This window comes from Cololabis saira, chromosome 18, assembly GCF_033807715.1.
Source record: "Cololabis saira isolate AMF1-May2022 chromosome 18, fColSai1.1, whole genome shotgun sequence".
NCBI classification, from domain to species: domain Eukaryota; kingdom Metazoa; phylum Chordata; class Actinopteri; order Beloniformes; family Belonidae; genus Cololabis; species Cololabis saira.
Genome location: NC_084604.1, coordinates 8,575,707 through 8,600,691, shown reverse-complemented (window position 1 = coordinate 8,600,691; position 24,985 = coordinate 8,575,707). Strand labels below are relative to the sequence as shown.

Below are 24,985 nucleotides of genomic sequence, written 5' to 3'. Positions count from 1 at the left end.
TCTACTGTTAGTGCACTATTCAGTACTTCCTTTTCATCTTCACACAGTTTCTGAAATTGTAATTGATCGAGAAATGCTTCTTGTTGTTGTGTGTCTCCTGCGTATTCCGACGTATACAATAATTCATAAAAGTTTCTGAAGGTTGCGTTAATTTCAATTGGATCTGTTGTTAAATCACCTGACGTTGTCGTTATACTGTTAATTGTTCTTTGGGCTTGCATTTTCTTAACCCGCCAGGCCAGTAATTTGCCTGGCTTTTCTCCCTGATCATAGTAGGTTTGCTTGGTCCACAAGCGGTTTTTAGCAATTTTATCAGTTGTTAGTTTATTGTATTTAGCTCTCAGTACCGTTATTTCCTCCTGTTTTTCCGTGCCGTTATTCTCATAAAGTTCTAATTCTAGTGTTTTAATCTGTTTTTCCAACGTTTGTATGTCCTTTTTGTATTTTTTAGTCTTGGAGCTTGTATACTTAATCATTTCTCCCCTTATGTAAGCTTTAAATGCTTCCCATCGTACACTGGCGGTTGTCTCGTCCGTGTTTAGTAGAAAGTAATTATCTATACAGTCTCCTATGAATTTAAGAAAGGATGGGTCTTGTAGCCAGTGCGCCTGAAACCTCCATCTTGGAGAATGTTGAGCAAACTGGCCAAGGCTAAATTCCATTGACACAGCTGCATGATCACTAATCACTATGCTGTCATACCAGCAATTTGAAACATTAGTCACCAATTCAACAGATATCAGGAAGTAATCAATTCGCGAGTATGTTTTATAAGTGGCGGAATGACAGGAGAATTCTTTTTTATTTGGATTTTGTTTCCTCCACACATCAACTAGCCTCAGATCCCTTATGAATTCTGTCAGTATTTTTCTCGTCCGTGTATGCGAGGTATCAACTCCAGTAAGTCGATCCATCACTGGGTCTAATGTACAATTAAAGTCCCCGCCACAGATATAGAGACCCTCTAAGGTGGACACAGTCAACAGCAATTTTTTAAAGAAAGAAGGTGTGTCCTCATTAGGACCATAAATATTAATAAGATTAACTTTACGTGATAGGATGTTTCCTTGTACAATTACATATCTGCCGGTTGGATCTTGAATAGATTTGATTATTTGGAACGGAACTGACTTGTGTATGAGGATGGCAACACCTCGGGCATAATTATTATGAGAGGCACAAATCACTTGACCTGGCCATCTTTTTTCTAAACTGATTATGTCAGAGGCCAACAGATGGGTTTCTTGTAGAAAAACAATTTTTGACTTGAGTTGTTTTAACCTGTTTATTATTTGTTTCAGTTTAGTTAGTTTCCTAAGCCCCCTAACATTCCAACAAGTAATCTTAATTTCAGAATTGTTCATTAACACAGTTTTCTACTTTGATGACATCTTTTGACATCTTGATAAGGGTATAAATGTGACTGACCCTGCCAAAACCATAAATATAATACACAATGGAGGGGAAAGGAGAAAAACAAACAAACAAACAAAAAAAAAACAAAAAAAAACACTAGAACAAAAAAAAATACCAATCTCACCCCCTAGCATTCCTGAACTGAAATGCTTTCCCACCCCCCTTGTTAAACCAACTTTGGAGGACGCTGATCCACTCACACTGAGGAGCAGCTAGTCTGCGTATCCCCGGCTCTGGCAGAACAGCCATGAGCCCACACAACCATAATATATCCTATTTTAATATAAACCCCTTTTTCTGTTCTCAGAAAAAAAACCCAAAAAAAACAACCTTATTCATAAAGTAAAAAAATAGAGAAAAATAAAGATTGCATTAATCATGCCGTACCACAAATAATGTTGGTTTGTATGTTGCACCACAAATAAGAATAAAATAAAATAGATTGTCTACCTGTTCTTAACTTTTATCGTGACTCTTTATCTTTTTAGTCCCTGGTTCCAACTCTAAATTCAAACAATTTGGCTCTTCAGTTAACAGTCTTCATCAGTTTCTGTACATCGCTTGTACCTGACGTGTTTGTTTACTTTCTTGATGCGTTCAAGTCCGTCGTAATTTCGAGTACTGTTTATAACGCAGCACAGTGGTCTGTACTCACTTCACGCAGGTCGTATGATGTCCCGGTGAAACTTTTCGGCTTCTTGTGGTGTTGAGAAGAGATGGATTTTGCCATTGTGGAGTACTCTCAATTTACAAGGATTATGTTGAAATCCTCGAAAGGCTCCCATGGACACGAACTGGTTCACCACCGGGGCAAATCCCCGCCGGATACGGACCGTCTCCGCAGACAAATCTTGGGAGAAAGACAGCTTGACTCCGTCATGCTTGATCTCCCGCTGTCTTGTTTCGCGGTACACAAATTCCTTATCCTGAAACTTCAGAAACCGAACCAGAACAACTCGGTTCTGGTTCGGTTTGGCCGGTGGTAGCGTGCGGTGCACTCGCTCCAGAGTGAAGCTTCTGTCTGGGCAGCCCAGCCATCGCGGCAGCATGTCGTTCACGAAGTCGAAGAGTGGTGTATTTCCTTCAGCTCGCTCTCGCAGACCCAGCAGCCGCAGATTCTTTCGCCTGCCTCGGTTTTCCAGGTCCTCCGTCTTCGATTCAAGAAAGGTAAGCCGTTTTGAAGCTGACGCCAGCAGATCCTGAGTGCGCCTCAGCTCATCTTCTGCTGTTGAAATGCGTGTTTCTGCCTCTCCGACACGAGTTGCGTTTGCAGACACGTCACGTTCCACTTCTGAAAGTTTGCCTTCCATTGTCACAATTGAGTTCACTACATCAGATAGACGGTGTTCAATGTTGTCCAGTTTTGACCCAAAGTCCGAGCGGAGAGACTTCAACTCGGCCAGTACGTCGGCTATGTTGGCCATGCTGCTGCTAGCTTCTGCAGCCGTCTCTGTCGGAGTCGTCGTCGTGGCTGAACTTGCCTTGCGTCTTCTAGTGAAAATTTCACACTGTTTTGTTGCAGGCGGGTTAGACATATCAAGAACCACCCGGTTTACTCAAAAGTTTTGGTGCGTTCGTGGGATTTTTACAAAGTTAGTGTTCGGTTGCGTGGAGGTCTAGGCTACGCTGCCATCCTGTCCAAGATCCCGCGAGACCCCCATTCAACATTTTATTACTTATAAACCCCAACGTATAAACCCCAAAACGTCCTAGCTCTGCGATATTTGCAAGACCTGATAGTTCCTTATGTTCCTAACAGAGCTGCAGGTGCAGAGTGCAGGTTTACTCATAGTTCCTAGAGTAAATGTAGATCTGGAGTAGGGCTGGGCGATTATACGATCTCGATTTGTGATCGCGATCAAATTAAGTTCGATCACGGTGATCAGCTGTGGGTCTACTTTCTCGATCACATGCAAAACATGCTGCAGCAAAGTGCATGACAACCAATCACAACCCACTTTCCTGGCACCGCGCTGTCTGCATTAATTGATCATGCGCATGACATGAGATGCCGCGGCAGTCGGTAAGGATCCAGACGGGAGACGTACGTAGCTCTGTGTTTTACGTTTATTCACCATTCCATGCATAATTCTGGTCCGTTCCTTAAAGCAGGGCTTTCCACAAGCGCCGGCCATATAGCCGACTACTCGATTAGGTCCAGCCGGCTACTTTAATGACGCTTATTTTTTTAGCCTATAAATATTATTTTTCGATTTTAATAAAATTAAATGTTTTTCTCATAGACTGACAATAATGTCAAACTGAACCGCACTCATTAAAGTTGTGATTCGCTCTGCTTGTACCACAAATTACTGATCACCTGGAGAAACTCCGCGGCCCCGACATGGGTGGGTGTGTGTGTGTGTGTGTGTGTGTGTGTGTGCGTGCATGTGTGTGTGTGTGTGCGTGTGTGTGTGCGCGCTCAGCGGAGTGAATGTGTCGGAGGCAACAAGCAGAGCTCAGCAGATAATAATAATAATAATAATAAACTTTATTTATATAGCACCTTTCCTGTCATAGAATGCAACTCAAAGTGCTTTACATGTCAAGAGAAGATAAGCAAGCAAGCAAAAATAAAAACAAAGCAGTTTTAAGACAGTGAAAAAAACAATATCGCAAACAGAATAAAACCAGCAATAAAAGCAATAGCAAAGAGCAAAAAGAGTAAAAGAGTAAAACAGGCACGGCAGTAAGCATAAATGGGGTCACACACAGGTAAGAACAAACCTTTAAAATTCAGCTAAAAGCAAGAGTAAAAAGGTGGGTCTTGAGCTGTGCTTTAAATATGTCAACTGAGGATGCCTGTCTAAGGTGTACTGGAAGTTTATTCCAGGCTGTCGGGCCGTAGAAGCAGAAAGCTGCCTCGCCATGTCTTTTAGTTGCCATCCTTTTAGGCACTTGGAGCAAGCCAGCGGTTGTGGACCTGAGATGGCGGCCTGGGACATATCTAGGTAGGCAGTCGAGGAGGTAGGAAGGTGCTAGTCCATTTAAGGCTTTATAAACCAGTAAGAGAATTTTAAAATCAATCCTAAAAACTACTGGAAGCCAATGTAGTGAGGCTAAAACAGGGGTAATGTGTTGTCTCATTTTGGTTCTGGTTAAAATTCTTGCTGCTGCATTCTGGACTATTTGAAGCCGGTCTGACGTTTTTTTTGGTAAGCCACAAAATAGTGCATTGCAGTAATCAATGCGGGAGAAAACAAATGCATGGACCAGTGTTTTTGCATCAACCAGAGACAGATATGATCTAATGCGTGCAATATTTCTAAGGTGAAAGAATGCGGTTTTGATAATGAAATTCATATGCGCATTGAAATTTAGGTCAGAGTCAATGATAACCCCCAGGTTCCTTACTGTATGGTTATTTGCTACAGTTAGGTTACCAAGTCTGTTTTTAATTAATTCTTTCTGCTCATTGGAGCCAACTATGAGAACTTCAGTTTTGTCCTCATTTAATTTGAGGAAATTTTCACTCATCCAGCATTTAATGGTAGAGAGACAGGTCAACAATGGATCAAGGGCAGAGGGGTCATCCGGAGCTACGGAGAGATATAGCTGAGTATCGTCAGCATAAAAATGAAAGTTCACTCCATGAGCACTAATAAGCTCTCCCAGGGGCAGTATATACAGAGAGAACAAAAGAGGGCCCAGAATTGAGCCCTGTGGAATACCAGAGCTAATTATGTGAGTGTCTGAGACAGAGTCAGCTAGATTGACAAAATGATGATTCTTTTGTCACCATAAAAACGGTACGTCCTTATTACTCAGGCTATCCACTACAGAATGTAATCAGTTTAATCAGTTTGTATAAAAAGAAAGCCTAACCGCGTTGCGACGCGCGCCGTACGGTGTGCGTCGCCGCGTACCCTACGCCGTTGGCTCTGCGTTGGTGCAACGCGGGACCATAAATCAGCCTTAAGTCCCTTTTAGGCTAATACTGTGAGAAATAACCTCTCATAATAGCGGTACTACAGTTAATAAATTTAATAAATGCTCCTACTGCAGTCCCCTAAGTGGCGAGTGAGTTTTAACTCCTTAATTACTAACCAGCGTCAGAGTCACGCACAGTACACAAACTGTGATGTTAAAGAGCCACCTTTTGGTCAATTTAAGCAACCGCATCGCCAGCTGCTTGACAGTGGCTCAACTCATGAGTTTACTGTTTTTGTTGTTAATAATGTCATTGCAATTTTATCTATGCAATTGTGAAAAAAAAGGCAAAATAAATGAAAAACTGTGAACAACCGCATTTTTTGGTTGGTTTACATTTTAAATGATCATGAAATTTTTTTTTGTCTGCTAAAACTACTTGAAACCTTTTTAAACTGCTTAAAACTACCTGTTTGTTGTGCCATTTTCTATATGGCTCTTGTTAAAACATGCTATTTGCTTTATTTGTTAATAGAAAAAAAAACAATCTCTGGTTTCTTTCTATTTTATTCCAGAAGGGAGGGGGGATCTTCTGATTTAAAAAATCGTGATTAAAAATCGAGATCGTTCAATATGGGAAAAAAAATCGTGATAACTTTTTTTGCCATATCGCCCAGCCCTAATCTGGAGGGCGGGTAGATTTCTCCGAAGATTTCTAAAACCATGGATCTGGTCAGCTGGTCTCTCAACGCAACTGACCAAATTTTCTCGACGAGAAGACAGAGCAAAGGGGAGCCCTCTTGATCCGACGGGACGTCTGCTGCTGGATACACAATGGACTCTTGGCAGACGTGGAGGATCGTGTGTCTGTCCATACTGCCAGTCGAGGATGTTGAAGATGCCTTTATCATTGGATTTCTGATAACAGGATTTCTGTTACCTGGCATATTCACAAATTCGGAAAACATCTACAGCTATTTTGGCCCTTTCAGAGCTGCCTGACGTGGCTGAAGAGATAAGCTGTGCAACAATCACTCTCACTGAAACAAGAGCAAAATCATGAGCAATTGACGCAATCGCATGATGCAATTCTTGAGCAGAATCGCAAGCTAGCTGCGGTTCTTGAACTCATTGGCAGGATGGAAAAGACCTTGGAGAAGTTGGAAGCTCGGCTTGGTCGGAATCGACCACAACTTCGACTGTTCGGAGTCGGCATGGAGATGAACCAGAGACTCAAGGCAGACGGAAAATTACTGGAGTTGGCTTGACCCAAGTACAATTGTTGATTCTACGATCTGACCTTGACAGAGTGGCTTGGCAAACAAACTGTTTTGGGAGGTTGGCTCAGTGAAAAATAAAGCTCTTATCTAATAATAATAATGATCATGATACAACCTCCATCAGCATGGCCACTGTCATCGGCCCCACCCCTCCTGGAACAGGTGTGATGAATCCTGCTCTCTGATTGGCTGAGGTGAAGTGAACATCTCCAACCACCCGTTTACCGCTTGGCTTTGTCTCGTCTGCAGGTCAGAAGTCAGAGATCAGAGGGATTGATGATGCAGACGTCTGATTTATCAATATATGTATTGATCAATTGAACCTGGGATGTGATTGATGCCACAGTCGATGACCACGGCCCCCTCCTTCACCCACTCTCCTCGCACCATCTCTGCTCTGCCTGCCCCCACCACCAGGATGTCCGCCCGGCCCACCTGCACACAGGAAATGGATTATCAATAGACAGGAAATTAATGATCACGGAAAAAAAATAATAATTTCAAAATAAACAGGTGTAATTATGCTTTTGCTTGTGTTCTACGACATTTAAACATGATTGCTTATGTGAAAAGATTGTCCTTTCGCTAAAGAATGCAGTCCCCGGGGGTCAGAGACCAGTGTGTTTTTGAGCAAACGTAAAACCTACACCAAACTAAACATGTGAAGACAAGACCAATGAACCCCATAGGGCATTGGTCGAGACATGTCCATCGACAAAGAGAAAAGAAGAATAGAGACTAGAACTGGAAACTGTCAGAGTTTGACACTTCCCCCAGTTTTTGAGTTTCAATTCTGTCCCTCCTGTTTCCCATCTGCCCTGATTGTCTGCACCTGTGTCTCGTTATCCCCTGTGTATATCTAGTCTTGACTTTCCCCTGCTCCCGGTCGGTCCGTACTGTTTGCTCCCTCCATGTCTCCTCTAGTTTTTTGGATTCCTGTTTTTGTTCAGCCTTTGATCCTGCTCTGCAGCGCTTTTGGTTTTTGTTTTGTTCAATAAATTCCTGCCTTTTTGCCGCCTCCTGCTCTCCTGCATTTGGGTCCTCAACAACCACACCTTGACAGAAACAGGGACTATGTATGTTGGGACTATGATAAAAAACTAGAGTTGGTTGATATGATGCAGAGGAGGAAGGTGGATGTTCTGCGTGTCTGCCCAGGAGACTGGGTGGACAGGTAGCGAGGCTAGAAGCTTAGGAGCAGGGTTCAAGCTGTTCTATCAGGGTGCTGATGGGAAGAGGAGTGGGGTAGGACTTATCTCGAAGGAAGGGCTTGTTAGGAATGTTATGGAGGTGCAAAGAGAGTCAGATAGAGCGATGAGCCTGAAGATAGAAACAGGTGTGATCTTCAATGGTGTTAATTGCTCCACAGGTGGGATGTGAGTTAAAAGAGAAGGATAAACCCTGGAGTGAGTTAGATGAAATGATGGAGAGCATCCTCAGAGATGAAAGAGTAGTGATTGGTGCAGACTTTAATTAGCATTTTGGAGAAGACAATGGAGGTGATGAAGAGGTGATGGACAGCTTTTTGTTGATGGAGAAGCACAGAGAAGGTCAGAAGGTGGGTGCCTTGCATCTTGTGGACCTAAGAAAGCATATGCCAGGGTGCCAGGAGAGGAAGACTGGAGTAGCAGAGAAGGGTGATGAGGGAAAGTCAGATAAACCTGAGATGGTTTGGACACGCCCAGAAGAGGTTAGTGAATAATTATGGTTGTAGTGGATGAGGACATGTAGTCAGTTGGTGAGAGAGAGGAGGATGCAGAGGATGGAGGTAGATGGAGGCAGATGATTGACTGTGGTGACACTTGAAGGAAACAGCTGAAAGGAAAAGAAGTTAAAAAAGTTATTAAAAAGTAGTTCATAAATATTCTCGTGGGACAGGGATTTATTGTAGTCAGCAGTAATGTAGGTGTGATTAAGAATGGGCACCCTGTGTTTTTCTCGTCTCAGACTAGCAGCGGATGTCACCCCTATTCCCAACCCCCCCTGACCCCCCCTCCCCTTCACATTTAAAAAAATAATAATATATTTATATATATATATGATATATTAAAATATATATGATATATTAAAATGCATGTGTATGCCTTAGGTTTTTATATTGAAGGCCCATGCAGGAGAAAAAATATTTGAGAAAGATTTTTTTTATTGCGCACTTCGAGAAAAAAGTCGAAATGTCTATATTAATGTTGAAATACAATTTCAAGAATAAAGTCGAAATTTCGTGAATAAAGTCGAAATTTCACCTTTTTGAGTTTTTTCTTGAAATTGTACCTCAACATTATTCTCAACATTTCGACTTTTTTCTCAACATTTCAGCTTTTTTCTCGAAATTGTACCTCAACATTAATCTCGAAATTTCGACTTTTTTCTCAACATTTCGACTTTTTTCTGAAAAAAAATCTTCCTCCTCTAAAATATTATTTTTATTTTTCTCCTGTCTGGCTCTAATACTCTTCTGTATTTTTACCAACTTGCTATTAACCATAAATATATATGCAGATAAAAAGAAAAAAAAAGAGAAAAAAATAAAGAAATAATAATGAAAAAAAAAAGAATGGGCACCTGTCCAGGTAGGTCAGCTGTCTTTGAGTGACAGGTGGTGACGGTGGCGTGGCTCCATAACAGCAAGTCATGCATCGGAGCTCCAACGATTTTACTGCGACCGATAACGACGGCATGTTTCCCCGCCACAGATACACCTGGACAGAAATGGTAAGTTCATATGTGTCAGCTCAGAGATGGAAGACATGTCAGCAGCTAAGAACTGGTTCTCAGTTCAGTAGCTCCAAAAATTATGGTTCCTACACTGGAGAAGTGCCAATCCTTTCGCTATGCGCAAACAACCCTGAAGGTTTTCTGTTCTGTCACACACAAACCAAAAAAATGAACACCAGAACATTTTAACATCTAAGACCCCAGAAAACGCACAATGTGATATAAAAAACCTTGTTGATGTCTTCGTTTTTTATAAAATTTGAAAATATAATTTAACTCGTAGGTCGCCATTGTTGTTTACATTCTGGGTAGTGACGTCAGACGGTGGCTCCTGCTAACCCCCGTCCACTGTTTTGACACCCAGAAACAGATGAAAACACAGCTAAACAGGTGACGGCGCACCAGAAACACAGATCAAAACACAGCTAAACATTAAGGTGACGGCGCACCTACAAAAAAGTAAAAAAAAAAAAAAAAAAGTACCGTACCATAAAGCATGAACTATAAAAACACCATAAAACTCAGACAGACTAACAGACCACACGTTTCAACTAGCAGATAGCCGATGCTACAATAAAAACCCCAGCCAGATCTGGCGTCATTAAATTAAATAAAGATGTTCTTGCCTATTTGACGCAAAGTCTGCACCTCCCGTTTCGTCAACTCCCGGGCCAGTCCCCTCAGCCTCTGGTCTGTCATCACCCAGCACCGAAGCCGGGTTTAGGGGGGGCCAGGGGTGGGCTATGCCCACCCAAACGTGCATCCTGCCCACCGGCGTCTCCATCCCGGCGGCGGCGAGAGCGGATGGCGGATGGCGGTGCAGGCTCATAGAGCTACGGCTACGCCGTCTACGGCGTAGCCTACGCCGTAGGCTACGCCGTAGGCTACGGCATCAACGGCGTAGGCAACGGCGTTGACGCCGTAGCCTAATGCACTGGTAAGATGCACACGACATTGATCATTTTTGCAGATCTCCCGTGCATCACAGAACTTTGATCCAGTTTGCCTGAACCGAGACGTCTTATGGGCTCCCTCGTCAGCCTCCACGGCCGGGAGAGTGCAGAATCTATGTTTTAGATACCTATCCCAGTTAAACTAACGCGGCTTATCTTCCCAGAGCCACCGGTCTACGTCATCGCCCCCAGAATGCATTGCGCAAGTAAAACATGGCGCCTCCCGCAGGTCAAAATATGTGATAAACATTGTAGATTTTTAAAGCAATTAGATTATTTTATGTGTTTCTAACAACATATTTTAGTATAAGAGAACAATTGTGGCTAATTAGGGACTACAAGTCTTAATAACCAGGGTTCCTTTTAACGTCAGAGGCGTCACAACACTCTAATGTCTATTTACTCTTGTTATGTTGACAGAAACGGTAAACATTGAACTTTGCTTTAAAAAGGTTTTTCTGGCGGATTTCAGGTGGATTTAACCACATTTAAAGCTGCATGTTCCCCGTGTTCCCAGCATTCCCGGTGCTTCACCTGTCTGTCTGATGAGCTCCATGCAGCCGTTCGGGGTGCAGGGGATGAAACAGTCGTGCAGATCTCCTCGAGAAAGTTTCCCTGCATTAATACAACTGAGACTGTACACACACACACACACACACACACACACACACACACACACACACACACACACACACACACACACACACACACACACACACACACACACACACACACACACACACACAGATACACAATCATTTTGGTACATCTGTGAGTGAAATTTAAACTGCTAAAAGAGATGATTCATTGTCTTTGTATGTTTATATTCCAGCTTCAGGTCAAGCAGGCTGTTCGACTGGAATTCTTCCTTTGTCCTAGTAGACGTGCATGTGAAACCGGACTCCCAGTATGCTTGTGCGTAACATCGGACTCAGTTATCAAGAAAAGTAAGGGTCCTGCCATGACAGGGGGCTCTGGAGCCCAGTTTAACCCTGTTAGGGCAGAGTGTTTCCAGGTGACCTTTGATACCAGCCTTCAAAACAACAGATAAACAGTTGAACTGGACAGAGTTTCAGGTTGTCAACTCTCAGTATCAACTAATTGAAAAGAATGTATCTTGTCAACGAGAAACAGGACACACTGACCCGTCCACGTCCTTGTCTGGCGACACGGCGTTGGTGATGAGTTCAGTGTTGATGCGGTTGACGGAGTCCAGAGGTAGCTGGACGATCAGGCCATGGATGGACGGGTTCTCGTTGACGGACAGGATGCTCTGCAGCACCTGTGGGATGACAGTAAACGGGAAGCGTCAGTCCTCCAGTGATGAACATCGGTCAAAGATGATGAAGTGTTTCCTCCCACCTCGTCCTGAGTCGCCGTATGCGGCAGCCGCACATGTTTGGCGTCTATGCCGATCTGCAGACAGGAAGTTGATATCAGTGAGGTTTTCTCTTCCAAGCTTGGTTTGTATTCGGCATCCTGTCCTGGTCCCTCATCATCCTCCTCCTTGTTCTCCAGTTACTGCTCAGTGTTTGTGTTGTTTCAGTTGGACCTCTGCTGTTTTGTCACCTGCTATTATTGACTTTGATCGATAATCAGCACTTTAGTTAAACTTATCTATTTGTTTTTAACATCTGACTCTTGTGTCCTTCAGTCCTTCAGCATTCTTTTATGCAGATAATTCTTCTACCGTTTTTTTGAGGTGCCTCATCTTTGTTTCTATTATTCAGTTTTAGACTGTTTGATTCAGGGTTTTCTTCTCTGTCCAGGGCCACCCATCAGGGTCGTGTGGAACTGAACAGCTGGAGGATCCAGCTGATGCCAGAGGTAGAAGCTGATGACCCAGAGACAGTCCAGCTGCTGTTCTGGCTTTTTCTGGTTAGCAGCCTTCAACCAGGGTGAGGATGGCTGCTCCAGCTTTGCTAAGCTTCAACTGTGAACCCTCCAGACCAACCCACAACCTTCCAGACCAACCCACAACCTCCCAGACCAACCCACAACCTTCCAGATCAACCCACAACCTTCCAGACCAACCCACAACCTTCCAGACCAACCCACAACCCTCCAGACCAACCCACAACCCTCCAGACCAACCCACAACCTCCCAGACCAACCCACAACCTCCCAGACCAACCCACAACCTCCCAGACCAACCCACAACCTTCCAGACCAACCCACAACCTCCCAGACCAACCCACAACCTTCCAGACCAACCCACAACCTCCCAGACCAACCCACAACCTTCCAGACCAACCCACAACCTTCCAGACCAACCCACAACCTTCCAGACCAACCAACAACCTTCCAGACCAACCCACAACCTTCCAGACCAACCCACAACCCTCCAGACCAACCCACAACCTTCCAGACCAACCCACAACCCTCCAGACCAACCCACAACCTCCCAGACCAACCCACAACCTTCCAGACCAACCCACAACCTCCCAGACCAACCCACAACCTTCCAGACCAACCCACAACCTTCCAAACCAACCCACAACCCTCCAGACCAACCCACAACCCTCCAGACCAACCCACAACCCTCCAGACCAACCCACAACCTTCCAGACCAACCCAGAATCCTCCAGACCAACGCACAATCTCCCAGACCAACCCACAACCTCCCAGACCAACCCAGAACCTCCCTGACCAACCCAGAACCGTGCAGACCAACCCAGAATCCTCCAGACCAACCCAGAACCGTGCAGACCAACCCACAACCTCCCAGACCAACCCACAACCCTCCAGACCAACCCACAACCTTGCAGACCAACCAATAACCTTCCAGACCAACCCAGAACCTTCCAGACCAACCCAGAACCTTCCAGACCAACCCACAACCTCCCAGACCAACCCACAACCCTCCAGACCAACCCACAACCTTGCAGACCAACCAATAACCTTCCAGACCAACCCAGAACCTTCCAGACCAACCCAGAACCTTCCAGACCAACCCAGAACCTTCCAGACCAACCCACAACCTCCCAGACCAACCCAGAACCTTCCAGACCAACCCAGAACCCTTCCGACCAGCCCAGAACCGTGCAGACCAACCCACAACCTCCCAGACCAACCCACAACCCTCCAGACCAACCCACAACCTTGCAGACCAACCAATAACCTTCCAGACCAACCCAGAACCTTCCAGACCAACCCAGAACCTTCCAGACCAACCCACAACCTCCCAGACCAACCCACAACCCTCCAGACCAACCCACAACCTTGCAGACCAACCAATAACCTTCCAGACCAACCCAGGACCTTCCAGACCAACCCAGAACCTTCCAGACCAACCCAGAACCCTCCCGACCAGCCCAGAACCGTGCAGACCAACCCACAACCTCCCAGACCAACCCACAACCTTCCAGACCAACCCACAACCTCCCAGACCAACCCAGAACCGTGCAGACCAACCCACAACCCTCCAGACCAACCCAGAATCCTCCAGACCAACCCAGAACCCTCCAGACCTACCCGCAACTTCCCAGACCAACCCAGAACTTTCCAGACCCACCAAGGGACTCTTCCCACTGCTATTGAAAAGTGCAAACCTGAGCACGTGCCTCTGAGCTGTAGTGCGCGAGCACGAGTAAATACTGTTACTAGGGAAATCTAATGAATCAGAGAACAATTACTTGAGAATAAATCATTAATGGATTAAACAGAAGTAAATATATACGTTTTATAAATAACCATCCTCATACAGCTGAACCACATCCAGTCTTCCTCAAGAGGTGCGTGAATGTTTCCTTGGAGGGTGGGGGCGGGGGCGGGGTCTGAAGCACATGAAGGACTGTGATTGACATTCTGTAATACACCTCTTGGCTCTGATTGGAGGATCTGCAACAGAAGCAGCAAGTGGACCCAGACCAGCAGATTTTTTTCTCAAATGACCTGGTTTATGTAAGATTATCTGAAAATAATGTCAATTTCAGCAAATACAACAAAAATACATGCAGAAACTACAACTTTGAGGTGACAACAGCTAGCCTTTGACTGCAGTCAGCCATCAACCAACAAAACATGCTCCTTTTTATACATAAATGTATTGCTTCCCATAATTTTACCCAATGCGCCAACTAAAAGCCCGTCCAGTTGACATGGATGTGAACTTTAACCATGGAGACCAAAACTGTTTTTGTACCGGACTGTAAATGACTATATATTGGCTGTTTCTACTTTTTGATTTTGTTGCACGGTACGGTCAATCACGCATCAGATGTCAAAGGTCGCGCTTGCGCATGAGAATGCGGACGGTGTGTAAATGAACAGGACACCTCACTGGACCTCAATCTCTCCAAAAAAGACCCTGGCTCTGTTGGTGCCAGATAGATCGCTTGGTTGACTTGTCCTTGTGCAGACAGTCTAGCGTCAAAGCCCAACATTCCTGTCAAGCTACTTTGAAATAAAGGCCACCAAATCTGATGAAGTCTTTGTAGTAAAAACCACCCCTGGTATAGTCTCCATGGCAACCAGGTAAATGGCACACAGACACAAGACTGAAGACCACTGGGCGAGACGGGGGAGTCGGTAATTCCCGACAACAGCTGATCATCCTGAAACCCCAGCCGTCCATTGGAACTGAGGACTTTTACAGGAGAACTGGAACGTCTTCAGGAACCAAGAGAGCGAGTCCATCTGATTTCAGTCTGAATGTTTAAAGACTGAGCGTTCTGGTGAAGAACGTTAACAGGATTGGATCACTGGTCTCATCCTTGGGGACGTGACTGAAGGGACGTATGAGACACCCTCTTCGGGGTGTCACGGTCGATGCTTCTCATTTATTTCAATATTTTCCTTTCATACATGAATGCAGATTAAGACATTTGAGCTGGGCCCAACTGTAGTTTTCAACAAACACATTCTCTGACATTCTCTAACAGGGATTAACTCAAGGGATCATGGGATCAAAGGGAAGGAACACGTTTCTGTGTTACAGAGACAAACCAGTCTTGTTTGAATCGTCCTGAAGGCAGATGCATGTCTCGAATGTTTGCAGTATTTCTACAGTCGTGATGAAGTGTTCTTCCTGTACTGACGCTAACCGTGACCCAGATGAAACCGTCGGACGTCCCGCTTCCTTCTGTGGACTCTGTTACTGTCAGGTTTGTGTGTTGTGTTCATGTTGTGTCAATTATTGAGTTAGAGCTGCAGTGATGACGGTGAATGCGGTTTAATCTGCTACAGTCGAGTAGTTTCTGGTTATTTTTTCTTATTTTCTAACGGGTTGCTGGTACTGCCGTGACCACCAGAGATGCATCGTGGTCTCAGCCATCACCAGATGGTGCTCACCTCAGCTGCAGCCTTCAGTTTGTGGCTGATGTACAGGTTGGAGTCGTCTCTGTCGCCCACCTGAAACACACACCACACACACACATCTCAGACCATCAGCATCAAACACACAGCAGTCCCTGTACCTGTACCAGTAATGATACGGTTGTCACCAGCAGGGGGAGCCGGCGGACCCTGCAGCAGGTTCATGATTGCTGGGAGCTGAACACACATGTGGCCTCGGCAGGAACCTGGCTCTGATGGGTGAACCAGACTGGTGCTTGACCCTGTGCAGGTTGATCCCCCCGGACCAAGTCTGATCCGTCCTGCTTTAGAGGTTGAATGTTTCCAGGTCCTGATAAGATGATGGGCTGCAGTAAGCACAGCCGGCTCAGACCGGTTCACCATCGCAGCAGAAGATAGTCAGCTTCAGCTCGTCCCCAGTTAAAACAGTCATGATCTACAAATCCAACTATAGAGTTTCACTTTTGCCTTCAGAACTGCCTTAATCCTTCGTGACATAGATTCAACAAGGTTCTGGAAACATTCCTCAGAGTTTGGTCCATATTGACATGATAGCATCACACAGTTGCTGCAGATTTGTCGGCTGCACATCCATGATGTGAATCTCCCGTTCCACCACATCCCAAATGAGCTCTATAGGATACAGATCTGGTGACTGTGGAGGCCTTTGAGGACTGTGGAGGCCTTTGAGTAGTGAACTTATTGTCATGTTCAGGAAACCAGTCTGAGATGATTCTTTATGACATGTTTTCCTGCTGGAAGCAGCATCAGAAGATGGTCCACTGAGGTCATAAAGGGATGGACATGGTCAGCAACAATACTCAGGTTGGCTGTGGCGTTGAGATGATGCTCAGCTGGTACTAATGGACCCAAAATGTGCCAGGAAAATATCCCCCACACCATTACACCCCCACCAGCCTGAACCGTTGATACAAGGCAGGATGGATCCATGCTTTCATGTGTTGATGCCAAATTCTGACCCTACCATCGAATGTGGCAGCAGAAATGGAGCCACTGAACTGCTGTTCACTGGATATTTTCTCTTTTTCAGACCATTCTCTGTAAACCCTAGAGATGTTTGTGGGTTAAAATCTCAGTAGATCAGCAGAACTACTTAGACCAGCCTGTCTGGCACCAACAACCATGTCACGTTCAAAGTCACTTAAATCACCTTTCTTCCCCATTCTGATGCTGGTTTGAACTGCAGCAGATCGTTTTGACCATGTCTACATGCCTAAATGGACTTGCTGCCATGTGATTGGCTGAAATTTGCGTTAACCAGCAGTTGGACGGGTGTACCTAATAAAGTGGCTGGTGAGTGTATATTTTTCACAAAATAAATTGAACGTAATTAAAAAGTGAATCAGTATCAGCTGAAGGAGGGGGTGGTAGTGGCTGCAGAGGTGGGCTTCAAGCCCCGAATGGCAAACAAGATCAACCACCTTGGGCCCCTGAGTAAGGCCATTAACCGTAATTGCTCCCCGGGCGAAATGGTGTTTTTTTTCTCTCAGATGTAAGTAGCTTTGGATAAAAGCGTCTGCTAAATGACAGTAGAAGTAGTAGTGATGAAATCCAACTGTAAAAGTCTTTCAACAGGCATTAAAACATACAATTATCGTAACAGTGGTCAACAGTTTCTGGTCTGGAGGACCAGAAAGAGCCTGGGTCAGGATCACGCTCCAGCCTGGGGAGGTTGTTGGTTCATCCAGCAGGTTTTGCCAGAGTCTCGCCTTCTCAGGTGTGTCTGACTCACCTGTAATACCACCAGGCTGGGTCTGAAGCCAGAGAACTGGTTCTTCATGGCCTCCACATCCTTTTTCAGCCTCTCCCTCACCAACCTGCACACATCAAGAGGACAGTGAGGCCACTCGGACCACACACAGTGGGAACAATCTGGAGTAACCAGGAGGGACTATAACAGGGGTCGGCAACCCAAAATGTTGAAAGAGCCATATTGGACCAAAAATACAAAAAATGTCTGGAGCCGCAAAAATGATACGTCTCGTTTAAGCCTTAGAATGAAGGCAAATGGCGAAAGCCGAAATGTCATGAAAAAAGTCGAAATGTCGAGAAAAAATTCAAAATGTTGGGAAAAAAGTCAAAATTTCAAGGAAAAAGTCGAAATGTTGAGAAAAAAGTCAAAATTTCGAGAAAAAAGTCGAAATGTCGAGATTAATGTTGAAGTACAATTCCGAGAAAAAAGTCGAAATTTCGAGAAAAAAGTGGAAATGTCGAGAAAAAAGTCGAAATGTCGAGATTAATGTTGAAGTACAATCTCGAGAAAAAAGTTGAAATGTTGAGAAAAAAGTCGAAATGTCGAGAAAAAAAGTCAAAAAGTTGAGAAAAAAGTCAAAATTTTGAGAAAAAAGTCAAAATTTCGAGAAAAAAGTCAAAATGTTGAGATTAATGTTGAAGTACAATTTCGAGAAAAAAGTCGAAAGTGTCGAGAAAAAATTTGAAATGTCGAGATTAAAAAGGAAAGGAAAAAGGAAGAAAAAAAGAAAAAAAAAGAAGAAAAGAAAAAAGAAAAAAAATCTAACATTTTTGAAAAAGCTCCAGGAGCCACTAGGGCGGCGCTAAAGAGCCACATGCGGCTCTGAAGCCACGGGTTGCCGACCCCTGGACTATAAGGACCTCAGCGAAACCAGGAGGAACTGGGAGGAACTTTGGGGAACAAGGGGGAGCTGGGAGGACGTCAAAGAAACTATAAGCAGCTTGAAGGGACTGGAAAAAAACAGGAAAAACCTGGCGAGACTCAAAAATCAGAGGAACTGGAGATAATCAGATAATCTTGGAGGAGCCGGGAGGAGCTTTGGGGAACAAGGAGCCTTAGAGGAACTTTTAGGGACTTGGATGGGCATAGAGGGACTGCAGATGAAAAAGAAAGGATCTTGGAGGGACTCTGAAAGCCTGTGAGTGAATAGGTGTCATGGGATGACTCACTTGCACAGCATTTCTAGTGATGTGGATTCTGCATCTGTCTGTAGTGGTGAACAGGGACTTTTGTGGTTTACTAGTCAGTCTTTGTTTCCACCCTCACCTATGGCCACAAGCTGTGGGTAGTGACCAAAAGCACAATATCATGGATACAAGCAGCTTAAATAAGTTTCCCCTGCAGGGTGTCTGGATTCTCTCTTAGAGACAGGTGGACAGGTTCAGTCACTGCACTGCTTTTCCACATCCAGATGATCCAGATGAGGTGGTTCGGACATCTGGTCAGGATGCCTTCAGGATGCCACAGAGTTTTCTGGAGACTTCTAACTGTGAGGAGACCCTGGGGAAGACCCTGGACATTCTTTGAGGGATCACACTCAGCTGGCCTGGGAAAACCTTGGGATACCGCCAGAAAACCTGGATGAAGTGGCTGCAAAGGGGGAAGTCTGGGCTCCTGTGTAGGCTACTGCCTAAGTGGATGGAAAGAATGACTCAGAAGGACTGGGAGGGGCTTGAAGTGCCTACCGGAGAGTAGAAAGCACTGGGGGTCTTAGAATGACTTGAAAGGGCGAGGGAAAGGTTTAAATAGACTGAGATGAGACACAGAAAGGACTAACTGACTGGGGTGATGAACTACCTGGAGGTCTTGTTGCCAGAGATGGCTGTTGCTAGGAGGCGTCTGCTTCCATGGTAACCAGTGGCTCCAAGACGAAGGGAGGAGGCTGCCAAGGACAACATCACTGTGAATGAGAGAAAGAAACATGGCTTTTGAACTACCTGCCATACTGCAATCACCTGAGAAAAACACAGTCACACCTGGAACCTTTACAGTGCTGCTGCTTTTTAACATTTTGATTGATGTACATATAGTCCTCAACTTGTGAAATTATGATTCCTGAACTTTTATACATACAAATTGATTCATAAACCTAAATAATTTCACTAATTCAAAGGTCAACCTGGTGGTGGTAGCCACTACCCATGATGCAGTTCTCTGAAAACCCATGAAGAAAGTTCATGATGTCAGAAGACATCAGGTGCATTTAGGTCATCTTCTAATGAAAATACCCAAATGACATGGTTTACCTTGTAAACAGATGTCTAAAAATGACAGAAGTGAGGTTGTTAATGAAACCAGGACTAGTAGAACTGGAACCAGGACTAGTACAATTGAAAGAAGGACTAGTAGAGCTGGAACTATGACCAGTAGAGCTGAGTCCAGGACTACCAGAACTGAAACCAGGACTAGTAGAATTGAAATGACTAGTAGAACTGAAACCAGGACTAGTAGAATTGAAAGAAGGACTAGTAGAAGTGGAACCAGGACTAGTAGAGCTGAAACCAGGACTAGGACACCTGCTTGGCATCCGTGAGCCCTTTATCTGCTGCTTGTGCTGTTAGACTGTGTTGTGGGTCTCACAGACGGCCGCTGCAAGAATCCTCCTGCTAGTGCTGTCGGGGGACCGGTAGAACCTGTGACCTTTTGAAACAGCACTTTTTGTTTCAAATGTCATTTTAGTGACCAAATCAGTAATAATCACTGTTTTTAACAACTTCTTAGTCAGCACAAGCTTTCTGATTTTAACTTTACTTCATCAGAATCTTCCAGACAAACCCACAACCAGTGTTGCTATACTATACTATACTATACTATACTATACTATACTATACTATACTATACTATACTATACTATACTATACTATACTATACTATACTATACTATACTATACTACTGTCATTTAGCAGACGCTTTTATCCAAAGCTGGTCAGACTGCTGAGAGTCCAGTTGGACACAGGTGCTGTTTTTTTTTTTTTGCTTTTTTTTTTTGCTGGTTTGCTAGTAACATTAGCACCTCTGTACAACCAGCTGTGTCTGACAGCAGCTCATTCAGCCAGCAGAATATTCCATTCCATTTTTATATATTTATATGTATATATATATATGTATATATTTGTATTGTTTAATCTATATTTATTTTCATTGTCTGTTCCGTTTTATGCTGCTGTGATACTGGAAACTGGTTCACCTCAGTTGTTCTGACATTGAGGAGTGTGCCAAGAGGGAAAGACATCAGCAATGGTCCTAGAGAAGCAGGAAAAGTTTATAAACCATTTTCAAACTATCCAGAGTTCAGAGTGCAACAGTGAAAAAGATTAGTCACAATTTCCAAGGTAAGCTTGTCTTCCTGTTTACCCATGAAGTTGCACGCATATTACACACTAGTCCCATATCTGGTAAACATAGTAAAGATGCTCCTATGAGGTGAGCATCTTCAGGGGGGGGGGGATGCCCCCCCCCCCCCCCCCCCCCCCCCCCCCTGACCTCCATACATGTGGACTTTCATTCAGTTCATAAAGTCCTCCGACTCAGCAAATAAAACAACTTCCTCCTCTTCCAGACTGTGTATACTGGACCTCCACAGTTCTCCACTCTGGACCAGAACCATGTGCCATCCAGCCCGTGGAACACCTCTCCCAGACACATAACTATAGGCTCAAATTAAAGCCATAAATATTTTGTATCTGTAAATAAACTTTGTACTTGTAGAAATATGTTGTGCATGTGCAAAAAATATTGCACATGTACTAAATATTTCTACAAGTACAAATATTTTTTGCACATGCACAAAATATTTCTACAAGTACAAAGTTTATTTACAGATACAAAATATTTCTACAAGTACAAAGTTTATTTACAGATACAAAATATTTCTACAAGTACAAAGTTTATTTACAGATACAAAATATTTCTACAAGTACAAAGTTTATTTACAGATACAAAATATTTCTACAAGTACAAAGTTTATTTACAGATACATTTACAGATAGTCAGTCCTGTTCTCATTGAAAATACCGGACGGGTATTTGGCCATCAGATGGTTCCCTTGTGGGTACCATCTGATGGCATTTGGATTTTCTGATTTATTTATCTTGACCCAACCTTATTTTAGGTTCAATTATTCTAGTCTATGTTATTTTAATCAGTCTGTTTTTTGTACTTGCACTAGCTGCTTTAAATGTTAACCTTTTGTTGTGGTTTCAGGACATTGTACAGTAGTCTGTTTCTTGTATTTGCATTTGAATACTGTCATTGTAAACCCTAATGTGTAGTATTTATGTTTGTCAAGGACTACAGATGGAAATTAGCTTGTGGCTAACTTTGGTGCAGCCCTCTTTTTATTGTACCTGCACATTGTCCTTTAAATAAATAAATAAATAAATAAATAAATACATAAAAATACAAAATATTTATGGCTTTAATTTGAGCCCACACATAACCCGGGCATGAGTGGAGGTGTGTGGTGTTCCAAACTCGTCATTGCCCCCTGCTGGACGTGTTGCTTAGCAACCACACTGACACCATTGACCCACAGAGGTGGGTCAATGGTGTCAATGGTGCACGGACTAGAGCACGGACTAGGCCTTACCGGCCCACTGATGGCCCTGGACTCCTGTAGTCCTCAGTCCACTGCTGCTCTGTGAAAACCTGGAAATCCTGGACAACCAGGTACATAAGAGACTGGGAATGATTTTTGGGGTACATCTACGCCTTTACTGATTTAAAAACTGAAAGAGATCCTGGACGTCCACCACCAGTACCATCCAGGAGAAAGCCTGGGTTAGTCACGGAAACAAATACGGTTGAGCTTTGTCAGCGTCAGCTGGAACCAGTGAGCCTGGACCGGTCCAGTCAGGCTGGAAGCAGATGGTCCAGATCTGCTGCGTTTCTCATGTTTATTCTGAACCAGGTGGGAAGTTCCCAGCTTTAAAAAGCTGAGCAGGTGCAGCTGCTTCGTACCTGAGAGGTCACAGTGAACACGTCTGCAATCAGTCAATCGACCTGGGCATCTGCAAACAGGGCCAGCAGGTCGTCCGGAGCACTTTAACCTCCTTTGCATCAGCTAAAAATCAACCCCACAACACTAAAACTGTCCAACTCTGAGGCAAAACGCTGAGCCAGAAGTCAGACACGGAGATAAAACGCTAATCTGGGGGGTCAGATCAATGCAGACTGCAGTAACAGTAAGGGAGGTCAGCCGCTGTGAGGTTTGTTTTCAGCTTCTGAAATCACACGAGACAAAAGAAACCAGCAGAAACCAGCGTCTGACCCTGAAACACAACAAAACAGCCACAAAGCTACAGAGAGCAGCTGGCCGTGGTTCAAGGAACATTTCAGAGCAACAAGGGACTCAAACTGAGCAGAGAACTGCCCCGACCTGAACTTTAGACTCTCCTCAGAGACACAGACGCTTTAAACTCAGGCATCTCGGAGGTCCCTGACCAGAGTCTGAAACCCTGGCGTCCTGCAGCGGCGCCTCCTCGCCACGTTGACCAGCACAAAGTTTCCCACAATACACTAGCACAGCTGCAGACGAGCTGCACAGACAGAGACGGACGACGCGGCTTACCTGACGACTCAGCAGATCAGGAGTCCAGCTGCTGCAGATGTTTGCAGAAGGACTAACAGCACTTTGGTGGGAGGTCCTGTGGTGTATGGCAGCTCAGCAGCGCCAAAACTGAAGTGGAATGAACCTGCACAGATAAGCAGCAGCACCAGCACCGGACACCACGCGGTGCTGGTGAATCACCAGTCAGGCTTTAGTCTTAGCATTTTAAACCAAAATGTCTAAATGCTAAATGTCTGGATGTTTTTTAAATTCTAACAAGCATCTCCAGCTATAAGACCCCCATGACCAGAGGTGTCAAGTAACGAAGTACAAATACTTTGTTACCTTACTTTAGTAGAAATTTTGGTTATCTATACTTCACCGGAGTAATTATTTTTCAGACGACTTTTTACTTTTACTCCTTATATTTTCACGCAATTATCTTTACTTTACATTTTAAAAACAGCCTCGTTACTCTATTTCATTTCGACCTTTAAAAAAAACTATCCAGTTAAATTGCTCCATCCGGATAGAGTGAATTTGGTTGTGGTTGTTTCAGATGTTCTTGTCCAGTTTTGTTCTTACATCCGTTCCCTCAGATTCCTGCAACTAAACTTGGATGTACATTCCAATAAAGGTTAGGATAAATGATAACATGCCTCTGAAGTTTGACTTTTTGCACCATTACAATACTTATAGGCAACTAGTCATCATATCTCCTGCTCTCTGAAACACATGTTAATGCTCAATAGTACACATATATGGTTCTTTAATATATTTGCATTATACTAAGATGCATTCATTTTCAATGGCTTTTGTCCTTAATGGCTTTTTCCCCCTTACATTACTTTTACTTTTATACTTTAAGTAGTTTTGAAACCAGTACTTTTATATTGTTACTTGAGTCAAAAACTTGAGTTGATACTTCAACTTCTACAGGAGTATTTTTAAACTTTAGTATCTATACTTCTACCTGAGTAATGAATGTGAATACTGAAGACACCTCTGCCCATGAACCAACATGTAAACACCTGCAGCTCTTCATCACTGATCCTGTCTCTGAGATTCATCATCAACTATAAGGTGTATTTGAATAAATCTGTTTTCTGAATAAAGGAAACGGGAAACTCCAACAGAAGTTAGGCAGCCTATAAATACATTTTAACCTAAATGCTCTAAATATCCATCCCAGAACCTCTCACCGTCTCCTGGATCAGGACCGATGTTCCTGATGAGGAACAGAGAGCTTTCAGAGGTTTTTGAAGGCGAAGGTTTAGATGGACTTTTGTTACATGTAGTCGTAACTGTGTAATTGAGGGTTATAAATCTGTTGATATAAAATTCCCTAAATGTGTTATTTCCTTTCTAACTGAACAGTTATGGGTTTGTTGGTATCAGTGACGTCTTGGGGAGGTTCTCGCGCCTCCATGTGGACCAGCTGCTGAGCTGTGGGTGTTTGTACGAGGACGTATCTCAGGAACGATCTGGGTGATTGACAGCTCTGTGGAATCTACACAGCTAATGGGATCAATGACCCGTTCACAAATCCACATCAGTATTTATCCGACCAGAATGAGGAAAAGGCTGTATGTTTCCTCAGCGTCAGTCTTTTCCTTCTTCTGCATGTTACCAACATTAGCAGAAGGATTGAAAGAGATCAATGACGATTCAGAATCATCTCAGTCATGTGGTTCCCTGAATTGAGAGGAGGTTTCCCCAGGAGTCTGGTTTCTGACAGTGGAACACCAAAATGAGACTGAATCCAGAGCTGGACTGAAGGAAGTGGACTTGTTATTTTTTGGTCGTGAGTTTTTGGGTCCGAGTGGTCATCTTTTCGTCATTACAATCTATGAAGTCTCAGCAATAAAACACTAACAGAATGGTTAACAGCTGGTTAATATAGTGATGGTTTTCTGGGACATCTGTGCTGGAATTTAGTTTATTTATACAATTAAAGCTGAGATTTTTCCTGTTGTGTTTTCAGGACCCTGACTGGAAGATCACATGTTAGCTTTGTATTCGGCCGACTTTCTAAAAGAAGTCTAGATTAAATCTGTGAACGGAAACTCAACCCCTTCAACGCAGAACAACATTAGAAGCTGGAGTTCTCTAGTTTAGACACTCATGTGCTTC

General features: G+C 44.0%; 1 protein-coding gene across 1 annotated transcript in view; it reads right to left on the bottom strand.

Annotated features, from left to right (window-relative positions):
• Positions 1–24,281, bottom strand: part of LOC133418696 (C-1-tetrahydrofolate synthase, cytoplasmic-like) — a 31,884-nt gene extending 7,603 nt beyond the window's left edge. Inside the window, exons 1-12 of the mRNA XM_061707521.1 lie at positions 24,223–24,281; positions 24,055–24,080; positions 22,105–22,263; positions 19,101–19,203; positions 17,283–17,367; positions 15,527–15,586; positions 11,597–11,650; positions 11,380–11,516; positions 10,769–10,869; positions 9,129–9,265; positions 6,890–7,001; positions 6,682–6,809 (exon numbers count right to left, since the gene is read on the bottom strand). Coding sequence (XP_061563505.1) covers positions 6,682–6,809; positions 6,890–7,001; positions 9,129–9,265; positions 10,769–10,869; positions 11,380–11,516; positions 11,597–11,650; positions 15,527–15,586; positions 17,283–17,367; positions 19,101–19,203; positions 22,105–22,263; positions 24,055–24,080; positions 24,223–24,281 — 1,161 coding nt within the window. The remainder of the gene's footprint in view (positions 1–6,681; positions 6,810–6,889; positions 7,002–9,128; positions 9,266–10,768; positions 10,870–11,379; positions 11,517–11,596; positions 11,651–15,526; positions 15,587–17,282; positions 17,368–19,100; positions 19,204–22,104; positions 22,264–24,054; positions 24,081–24,222) is intronic.
• Positions 24,282–24,985: the final 704 nt, after the last annotated feature.